Raw genomic sequence first — 11,009 nt, forward strand, 5'->3', positions numbered from 1 at the left:
ATGGCCAACAGTGAGCTAATGTCAGTCTGTTCAGTGGGAGGCAATCCCGTCTCGGCGTTCCTATCATGGAGGCTCCAGGCCACCAACGCGTGTGATGTGACGCTCGTTTGGAAGTCTGGTTACGAGCATGTGGCACAATACGGTATCTCGTTCAAGTTTGTGAACCAATGCGCTATGACTCCAACAATATGCTGATTGTCAATCAAGATCCCCAATATTTGGCAACGAGAGATTCAAGCCTCGACATGGTACAGTTAAACAATTCCCTTGCCTTCGTCCAGCATGCTGAGATAACATTTCAAGTTGTTCGAAATCCCGAGGATGCCGCGAGCGCTCGAGACGGCCCATTCGATTATGTCGTACTCTGCGTCAAGGCGTTACCTGATGTCTATGATCTCGCCTCAGTCATTGATTCGGTCGTCACCCCTCAACATACATGCATCATCGTCAACACAACACATACTCTCGGAGTCGAAGCTGCTTTGGAGGAGCGATTTCCTACCAATGTCGTCCTATCGCTTGTTTCAGGCGCTGAGCTCACACAACTCGGCCAGAGTGAATTTGAACATAAAGGGCCAGCAGACATCTGGATTGGTCCTGCTAATAACCCGAACAATATCCCACAAACCATACAGGAGGACATGGCACAGGCCTTAGCAATGACACTTAGTTCTGGCCAAGTGGAATGCAAAGTCTCGCCAAATATCCGCCAACAGCAATACGAGAGAGTGATAGGGTTCGTCTTTCATCTAAACGCCTTGAAACTCAACTAACTGACGTTACAGTCCTATTGCGTTCCATCCGATTAGCGTTATCTTCGAAACTCCCAACCATGCCTCGCTCTTGGAAAAGGTTGGCGTTAGGGACATGGTATCGGAGGTCATTGACGAGCTGCTTCGTCTAGCTGATGCTAATGGATGCAAATTTGATCCCGATTTCAAGCAGAAGACGATTGATGAGATGTCCAAAGCTTCCGGAGAGAGCATAATGTGGCAGGATTACGTTGCTCGAAGACCTATGGAGGTTGAGACGTACCTAGGATCGCCCGTCAAACTGGCTAGAGACTCGAATATTTCCCTTCCTCGTATCGAGACACTTTACTCGATTCTTCATAACCTTAACCTGGTCAACCGCAGCAGACCCAAACCTGGCGACCCGAATGCGAATATCATACCACCCGCCTCCCCCTCCGCGGCACCTGTGCCTCGAATGCCTTCACAGAACAGCCATCGACCCATGATGAACGGTATGCCCAACGGAAATGGTATCCCCCCTCGCCAGCCCAGGCCTCGGAACTCTTCCAACTTCAGCCAAGGCGGTATGCGCCGTGGGCCGCCCCCGATGAATGGCGGACCACCCAATGGTTATGGTCGACCTCCTCCGATGAACGGTCCTGGATCTCGTCAGCCTTCAAGGAGAGGCTCATTGGAGGAGACTAACCTGGAAGAATTCTCTCATCTCGTTCTTTATGACGATATCCCCGAAGGTTCCGAGCCATCCGTCAATGGTGACCCAGCAGACATTAATCTCAGAGAACGAGAGTTGGCCTTACGGCAGCGTGAAATGGCAATTCGTGAGCAAGAAATGCGAATGCGCCGTGGACCGCCACCTGGCCCTCCTGGAGGCCCTGGCCCTCGTCGTGGCCCTCATCCTATGCGCAACAGCAAGCAGGTGTTTGACGAAGACGATGATGACGATGACGATTACTTTGATCCTACTGCCAACCCTGGCCCTCCGCTGATCGATCCAGACAACTTCGATATGATGAGCGTTACATCGAGAAAGAATCGAAAGGCTCCAGGACCAAGCCCTGGGCAGTTTCGCCGTAATCCCGATGACATGCCGCCTCCTACACGAGGCGGCCGATTCAGGCCCAACTTCGGCCGCAACCGATCTTCTCAAGTTGGTCACAGCTCCATGACTTCTGAAAACATCCTGGAAGACCCCCTCATGAGCTGTTCCTCGGATCGTTATGGATCCGTTGACCGTGGAGCGATGAACGCAGGCTCTCGAGCAAACTCACTAACAGCGTCAAGGCTTGACGAGATGCAGTACGGCCCAGGTCCCGGTGGACCTCCCGGGATGAATGGTGCCTATCCCCGGCGCGCCAGCCAGTCTCCCGGGAATCCTTATACTCCATCCATGCGAGGCGGTAGCCGACGGGGATCGCCTCCCGGCGGTTACGGTCCTGGCCCGGGCATGAACGGCCGACCATCACCGCCGGATGGTGTTCGCCAACCTGTCCCTCGTCACCCACCTGGTCACGGTAACTCAGTAGCACCACAGCAAGTTGAACAACATATTGGGGTGAGCGCCCTCCACCAAACTAAGCCTAGGAATGTTCGCAGTCTGACGGGTAGTGCGAGCGCCAGCGCGGGCAGTGGTGAATTTGATTCGGAACAGTCTGCAAACAGCAGTCAAGGCAGCTTGCCTCCACGACCGCCAATCGGTGTGCGTTAGGACGCTCTACACGGCGATAATATTCAACGGAGTACCTAGGACGTCAGGTTCCAACACACGGTTCCATCCATGACGCCTTTCCAGCAATGCTTTGATATTCTTGTTTTCGCAGTTCCGGAGTTCCGGTCATGCTTTCTGCATCGCTTGAACGGGATCATTTATTGATCCCGTCGCGAAGCCCGGTTGAGGCCATGTGTACTACATCTATGCATCTGGCTTGAACAACTATACGACACACCTCGACGAGGACGGCCCTATTTCATTTTGTTTTATCATACGCCCGAGTTCCATCGAAAACACGATACGACACGACAAGAGTCACAGTCACTTTGGACTATTCTCAGACACGACGTCTTTTTAATTATTCCTATCGATACAATCCGTACATACATTGAACAACCAAACAGAAGTAGTCTATCCTTGGTAATAATGCATTGGAATTGGGAAAGATATACTGGTGCCTTTTAGCATATAATCGGCTCTCAATTATTCAAGGCTCCGTTCATGAGACGCCCGAGTCTTGGTTCTGCTTTGACATATTGGGACAGCCTCGCGCAAGGAAGAGAATTTCGGAGAAAGCAAAGCCCGCCTTACAAAGGACAGGTTGGGACTGAATAATGAATGTGCCGGTGGAAAAACGAGGAAGTGGGTGGATTAAGATCAAAGGCATTGCACCAGCTGGGAGCAAGTCTTTGTTTTCCTTTGATTGTTGAAGCGCCCTCCAGAAGTTTGCGTGGACATGTCATGAAAGGTCAAACGGACTTAGCAAATGAGGAGGGATCATGATAGGCATTGTTTTTCTTGGTGGGGTTACACAATCAAATTAGACTACGGATGGTTGTTTCTTTTTCTGGCTAAATCTGTTCATCGCGAGACGTTGTGGAATGTGAATAGGAAAGCCATCCACGGCATTGGGAGCATTCCTATTGGAAATATATATAGATACGAAATAGTAGTATGGAAGAGAAAAGTGATGAAATGATGGTCAAAGATTTCTATATCACGTTTGAGAAACCATTGGTATCATGAGCTGAATTATCTATCTACCTGAAGGACAAGCCAGAAGCAACCTGATGGTCAACAATATCCATTGCCCGATCCTCTCAGCATCCGGCAGAGAGCCACTTTACTACTGTATACCTCGACTCAATATGCCAACAACAGCGTGGTCATCAAAGCTGAGAAAGCAGCCAGAGGTACATAGCCAGTTGTTCTTGTGCCATCGTTAGGATCCTCACTGCCTCCAGTGATGTTCCTGGTGCGCAGGCACAACAGCGAAGGCTGTAAAACATCGTCTAGACTATACGTGTCGTGATCACGACGACCCCAGTTGATCATCACAGTCCAGACACCACGCACAGCGTAATCATATGCTTCCTCTTGGGTCATCGCATTATATTTTCCAGCCGTCTGTGGACGTTGGCTGATCAAGGTCTTTCCGCTGCCAAATTGACTCAGATTCGCCCCAGCTATATCGGGGGTTAGTGTCCTTTTGCTCGAATAGGTTGTGAAGCTATACTTACGAACTCCGCCATACGTTGGGCCGTAGTCTTTGTAATACTTCTCACATTTAACTGGCATATGTGGCAGCATTGCGCACTCCTCTCCGCTCCAGTAATATCCAGCTGCTTCTGTGTTCAAGGCCTGTAGGCAGTCTTCGTCAAGGAACGAGCTGCAGTCTCCATCGTCGTGTTGTGCATCGCCGGTTGCTTCATCCTTCAGGCGACTGGGTCCCCAGAAAGCAACACACACATGCCAGTCTGAAGAGTTCGTACGACTGCTGTTCAGCATTGGGACCCTCATTCCCTCTGGTGCTTGAACACTGATGTCGATGCCGGGATAAGGTGTATCGTCCTCAGGGTCGTCCGTAATATTGGCTACGCGAATGGTAGCCGTCCATCCGTCAACAGTTTTGTTTGGCGGGAATCTTTCCGATACATTATACGCCTCAAATTCATAGGTACCTGTTGCGTTGGGGTTCTCGAAAGCAGATTGCCATGCTTGCTCGCTCATGTTACCAGGGCTTCCACCCGTCCCGTATCCACCATCAAATGCGATGGCCGAGGAGGTCCAAGCAAAAATTGGGAGAAATGCTTTCATATTCGAACACGCAGGCAAAGATGACATAACAAATTAAGTCTCAATTAAGCTTAAAATCAAGTCACAATGCTAGTGTGGGGGGCTTGATGTCTAGATATAGATACATACATAGTATTTCGATCTGCGCGTGTCTATAGAAGGATTTATCTAGTCAACACTGAGCCTTGGCTACTCAATATCCTAATAGGCCCAGACTACGCTACGGCTGGATCATCTGGCCCTTTACGTACAGTTGGCAAACCGCGATCCTCTGATCTACACTCAATTCCTTCGCGCCGTAGACAAGCTGCACTAGCCAAGTCGTTGTTAGCAGTTATGACGTCGAAGGAACAAACGAAGTAGGATATTAAACCACTAGGGACACCTACAGCTGAAAGGTACATGGGGGACTTTGTCGATCACAGTGCTCTTCTAGGCTGTAGGCTGTTAGGCAGACATTATTCGCTCCTTAGTGTAAAAATCCCTGAACAGAGTGAGCATTCAGTTGTCAGCCTAAAGTCACCAAGGATCCTCGGGTGAAGGTCAACAAGGCTGTAAGACACCCTTTACTTGATTCGGGATATCATATAAGGTAACCACTACATCCAATAAATATTAGGTTCTGTTTGCGACAAAACACCGCGGAAGAGGAATATATTAGAGACAGATTGATAAGCACAGTTGAATAACGGTTAAGTGCGGCCCTTGGATCTATAAATAAGCTGTTGTTTGAATGTTGAAACAGACTGCTTCAAACATATTGCGGAACCAATCAATGATTGTTAAACGCACGGGCCAATCACCCGCTAGTAAAGTACTGTATAGATCGCTATTGTAAACAAACCCCAGATCACTGCCTTTCTCCAGATAAAGTATGTTCCATCAGGCCTACCAACCTTGAACACCTACAAGTACCTAGGGTCAGCAGAATTGCATCTCCAGAAGACTGCCTCGCATACACGAGCATACAGCAAAAGAACCGTTGGTCCTTTTCTTACTCCCGAGTATTCCTTCTTCTGAATTCTGGGACGCCGGCGATCCTTCACCAAAAGAGAGGTCATCTCGTTTCACCAGTTCGCAAGGAGATTCGAAGTTAGGGAGAAAAATTACCACATTACATCCAACAAAGCAATGGCGACGCGGAACGTGAGTGGTTCACAGGTGCGACAGAGCATGGCCACTAGTGGAAGTGCTGTCAAGACACGGCAACTCGTGAGTTCCCTCAACCCTTGTTACATCACTGGTAGTTTTCAATCAACTCCCTGATCGTGTGAATTTAAGGACTCGGGCAGGCAGAGCGGACCTGTCCTAAATGAAAACAGCATTTGATAATGATATCTAACTTAACCCAGGCACAGCTAAATTCTCAACTCGCACAGTTGTCATCAAATCTGTCCGACACCGAGAACTTGCTACGGATGACAAGTGTCCAAGCAGAAGCTATGCGTGGACTTGGTAGTTGGCATGGCGGTTTGTAAGTGTTTTCAATCCAATAGATGATGGTGGTGTATATATGAAGCAGAGTCGCTGACTTGATGGACAGGTTCATGGCAGCAAGCAAGGTCTTGGGAGAGGAAAGTGTCAAAGAAGCTGGACAGCCAGGAAAGTAGCAATTGATTAGCCAATATGGGAGAGACAGAAAAGTGATTTTCTGACAAGGGATGGCGAAAATTCAGCATGAGTTATGTTCCATTAGGCGTATCGCAAATCGCTCTGAAACCGCTTTTGTCCAAAAAAAAACATCCTCTCAACAAGAAGTTATGCTTCCTGCTGACTGATGTGTAAGAGCTTGGTAGAATTATAGCATCGATATCTTTATAAGCTTCTCCAGTGCTCCCGGCCTTCTTCTTAAGGCCGGGCAGCTTCCCAAAAGCCCTGATCTGTAGTCTATTGTCAGCATAAAAATATGCTATGAGAGGATGGCAACCTCCAGCTAGAAAGCTTGAACTGCGATGGATATAGCGGAGAACACATATGTTCTAGTGCAGCTGAAAAAGTGCAGTTTCCATGTTCAATCATGTGCTGAGTCAAGACTCAAGCAGCTTTCCCAGTCTCTGGCGCGACGTATTTTCTCTGAATACAACTTAAGCTGGGCTTAGTCCTTGAGCACGACGTCAGTCTATTCGTGGCTTGGACGACCTTGGCTTCCTCTTGTTTTCTTCAAGGTCCCGGCGTTTGGCCTGGCGTTTGGCCTGGTGTCGAGATGGGGGTTTCGTGTGATGTTGTCTGGGCAGCCGGCCCTTGTACTTTTAATTCATTGCTGCTATGTTCTGTGCCTTCTTTGTAATCAAGCTGTCGCATGTGCTTCCGCTTTTGTCTCGGGGCACAGACTGGGTATCTCTTGACATTACCACAAGTCTTGCAGCTGATATTTAAGATATCAGCCCATGGCTTTCGCCCTCCTTTGCTCGCATTCTCCACGGTTGATGTACAGGTGTCACCCTCGACTAGTAGAGTGTCACAAAACTTGCAAATAGTTTGCTTCATAGCCGGACTTCGCCGTATTTGTGCTTTGAGAGTCACAGCTCGCAGGTCTGAAATGGCCAGACGAGACAAATTCTTCAGCGCCTTTTCCTCGTTTCTTATTTGAGGGAAAACCTTGTGCCCGTGGCTTGAGGCTGATGATTTTGCTGCAGCATCTTGCCCAGTTGAGGAATGTTTGGTAAGATATGAGGCAGTTTGATAGAGGTACGATGCTCTAGAGTATATGATGCGGTTCTGGACACCTTTTGGTTCCTTGCCTTTCGCCATTGGGATTTCTGAGATATGGCGGATTTTTGCTGGTTATCAAAATATGAGGTGGTTGAGTCTTACCTCAAGGTACCTATACCTGAGTTTGCTGTGTGATACGCCAGTGCAAAGAAATGTCTAGCACTGCCTATATGTGTGTCACGTGACAGAGTTTCGCACGGGCCTCTTTAGCCAGCAGCGACCTTGCTTGCTCCCGCCTGTTTTCTAGCACCTCCCTTCTCAGCCTCAACAAAGACTCTTTCAAGCCAACCTTGGAACGAGTATACTGGTTCCCGACACGTTTCGTCATTTTGCATCTTGAAAAAAACATTTGATTCTCATTCTACCATCTCAACGGCACGCCTGCGCCACTTTTTCGACACCCTACAACGACGCGACTCGAACGTAATCGCGTCAGACTCGTCATCGCAACTTCGCTGCAAAGAACAGCTTCTGCAATAGCATCCGCATCAACCATCTAACTACCTGTAAATCCCGGTCAACATGTCTCACGAAGAAGATCTCATTGATTACTCCGATGAGGAGATCGGTGGTAACGAAACCACCGCCACCACCTCGAACGGCAAGAAAGGCGAGCTTGCTGCTGGCAACAATGTCGACAAGAAGGGCAGCTACGTCGGCATTCATTCCACCGGTTTCCGCGATTTCCTTTTGAAGGCTGAGTTAATTCGCGCCATCGGCGACTGCGGTTTCGAACATCCATCGGAGGGTCAGTCTTGATATTTTAATACCCTAAGTCATCATATCCCCTCCCTTCAAGCGTTCGTCCATCTCGCAAGCAAGAACAAATGGCCACTTTTTTTCGCAATCGTCATCGTCGGCGCGGTCAAGGCTGGATCTGAGAGATGGTCCATATCCGGGCGGACAAAGACCACGAGTGAGAGACGTGGTTCTCCGCAAAACCACAACATTGTTGTCAGAATTATCATGCGTAAGCGGATAATATGTCAATCGTTGTCGCGAACGGATTCTTCTGGTATATACGAGGGCAAAACAAGGAAAACGCGAGGCACCAAGACACTTCTTGGTGCTCCTAGGCTATGGTTGCTTGTGCAACCAACCGGCCTGTGAGCCCTTACCTCACGTCGATATCAAACTCTTCCAAATCCATATTCATGGTAAATGCGAGAATACAATGGCTAAGCTGCGACGATGGACGGACACTTGAGATTACACCCGTCGTTCGTTGCTTCTTAGAAACCCACTCTAACATCGGTTCGATCGACAGTTCAACAAACCTGTATCCCCCAGGCACTCCTCGGTGGTGATATCATCTGCCAGGCCAAGTCTGGTCTAGGAAAGACAGCTGTCTTTGTTCTCGCTACCCTTCAGCAGGTCGAGCCTGTGAACGGAGAGGTCTCCGTCGTGGTTATGTGCCACACCCGAGAGCTGGCTTACCAGATCCGTGACGAGTACAACCGCTTCAGCAAGTACATGCCCGATATCAAGACCGGTGTGTTCTATGGTGGAACTCCCATCAAGACCGACATGGAGACACTCAAGAACAAGGACACTTGCCCTCACATCATCGTCGGTACTCCTGGACGTCTCAAGGCCCTCGTTCGTGACAAGGCCCTACGTCTAGGCAGTGTTCGCATCTTCGTGCTCGATGAGTGTGACAAGATGCTTGATCAGCCTGGTGAGTCTCGCTCATGCAACCAACTTTCAACGTACGCTAATGGCCTCAGATATGCGCACGGATGTGCAAGATGTTTTCCGTGCTACACCTCCTCAGAAGCAGGTTATGATGTTCTCGGCCACCTTGTCCGAGGAGGTGAAGCCTATTTGCCGGAAGTTCATGCAGAACCCCACCGAGCACTACGTTGATGAGGACACTAAGCTCACTCTCCACGGTCTTCAGCAGTTCTACATCAAGCTGGAAGAGAAGGAGAAGAATCGCAAGCTGAACGAGCTCTTGGATGAACTCCAGTTCAACCAGGTCATTATTTTCGTCCGTAGCACTGTTCGTGCCACTGAGCTTGACAAGCTCCTCAGAGAGTGTAACTTTCCTTCTATTGCCGTCCACTCTGGTGTTAGTCAGGAAGAACGGTGAGTTGCCATACCAGGCACTTAAATGTTGTGCTTGCTTCTAACATTATCCAGTATTCGTCGCTACAAGGAGTTCAAGGAGTTCAAGAAGAGAATTTGCGTTGCTACCGATGTCTTTGGACGAGGTATCGATATTGAGCGAATCAACCTCGCCATCAACTACGACTTATCCAACGATGCCAGCTCCTACCTGCACCGAGTCGGTCGTGCTGGGCGATTCGGTACCAAGGGATTGGCCATCTCATTCGTCAGCACCGACCAAGACCAAGAGGTGCTCAAGGAGATCGAGAAGCGATTCGAAGTCGCCCTTCCGTATGTTGCTTCCTTCCTCTTTTCTTCATTGTCACAACGACTAACAGTATCCAGTGAATTCCCCAAGGAGGGTGTCGATGCCAGCACTTACATGGCCTCTTAAAGGACTGGATGAGACGGTGGTTCACACTGCAACAAATGGTGAACGCCTTGCGTTGCTGTAGGCCGCTGGTGAGGAGCTAGGAAATTGACGCTGAAAGACTGAGGCAGAGAAGGGCAAAAGTTGCAAACGATTTCATCTTGGTCAATTGTATTCGTTATTTTTTTTCAATGGATTCGTATTACGATGCTCGTGTTTTATAAGCAGCCTAGGCTGTTCCTTAGCTAAAGCGTGTTACTTGCTAACACCAACGAACGACCTGCAGATTTAGCTACACTGTAGGTCTCGCGTAACAGTTATGCCTTGAAGTTGACTCACCTGCTTTGACTTGTAGCTTCACAGCAGTGATCAGGTGGTTCAACACATATTCGTCACTCGGCCACGTTTATGATTGAAAAACGGGAACTGGGAAGCGATGCCTCCCGTCGGCGTAGGTGAGTCCAGCCAGTAGGTAGGTTAGATGCCATTTCCAGTTTACCGCGCTGATATAAAGAATGAAGGGGGGGTGCAGCATGGTGCACAAAGCTGGCGTATATTGGGGGCTGCCTATAATAATTTCTTCACTACAATCAAAATCTTCGTGAGATGAATCACATATTCCCATCGTCTTTCAACCTTCCCATGATGTTTACAGTGGCAGTATACGAACCACAAAGTCAATGGCGGTACTGATGGCACTTATTCCTCGACAGGTAAACAGCAGAGACATGCCGTACTCACGACAGCTTGACTGGTTCGGCGACATGCCTAGCAGACAGCTTGTCCCCATCATACTTGAGATGGTTCATTCATCACTGCTTTTTCCGTGAACGTCCTGTTAAGATCAGCGGCTCAGCTCATCTTGTGGGGTATATGTATAATCGCGATCCCCTCTCCCCCTGTATGCGTTCGGATGCATCATGTACCTCAGGTGTCCAGAGAACATTCGACAGGTTTCGATGAGACTCGCATTTCCAAATCACCCTTGAGCATGCAAGTCATTAAGTTCGTGGCTTTACAAGGAGCGATATCGGCTTCCGACTACATTACATACAAGTAGTAGTTGGTAACTCAATTCAGGCGCTTTTTGTGCCTTCTCGAACAATGCCTTTGAGTATAAGCCGGTATTCAGGATTCAGCACAACACAGTACGATGACACTTGCATCGTTAACTTTAAATGGCAGGCCAAGGCACTTCTGATTTGATATGCACAGCTTGTGGCCAGCATGGACGTAGCTAGGCAGCCACGTTCTCGAGCATGGAAGTTGTCTATCTACG

The 11,009-nt window shown here is 48.9% G+C and overlaps 3 protein-coding genes across 3 annotated transcripts; 2 read left to right on the plus strand and 1 right to left on the minus strand.

Moving 5' to 3' along the window:
- FTJAE_9048 (alcohol dehydrogenase) lies at nt 1-2,460 on the plus strand (the record flags this gene model as incomplete). Its single annotated transcript, XM_037355928.1, has 4 exons — nt 1-155; nt 208-248; nt 304-736; nt 786-2,460. The coding sequence occupies 4 exons, from the start codon at nt 1-3 to the stop codon at nt 2,458-2,460; spliced, it is 2,304 nt and encodes a 767-aa protein (XP_037203881.1).
- Nucleotides 2,461-3,606: 1,146 nt separating this feature from the next.
- FTJAE_9049 (uncharacterized protein) lies at nt 3,607-4,560 on the minus strand (the record flags this gene model as incomplete). Its single annotated transcript, XM_037355929.1, has 2 exons — nt 3,607-3,929; nt 3,984-4,560. 2 exons carry the CDS (start codon nt 4,558-4,560, stop codon nt 3,607-3,609), a joined length of 900 nt encoding a protein of 299 aa, XP_037203882.1.
- Nucleotides 4,561-7,773: 3,213 nt separating this feature from the next.
- FTJAE_9050 (ATP-dependent RNA helicase SUB2) lies at nt 7,774-9,754 on the plus strand (the record flags this gene model as incomplete). Its single annotated transcript, XM_037355931.1, has 5 exons — nt 7,774-7,999; nt 8,519-8,929; nt 8,979-9,339; nt 9,394-9,651; nt 9,706-9,754. 5 exons carry the CDS (start codon nt 7,774-7,776, stop codon nt 9,752-9,754), a joined length of 1,305 nt encoding a protein of 434 aa, XP_037203883.1.
- Between the last annotated feature and the right edge of the window lie 1,255 nt (nt 9,755-11,009).

The sequence above is a fragment of the Fusarium tjaetaba genome, assembly GCF_013396195.1.
Source record: "Fusarium tjaetaba strain NRRL 66243 chromosome Unknown NRRL66243_c0000201, whole genome shotgun sequence".
NCBI classification, from domain to species: Eukaryota; Fungi; Ascomycota; class Sordariomycetes; order Hypocreales; family Nectriaceae; genus Fusarium; species Fusarium tjaetaba.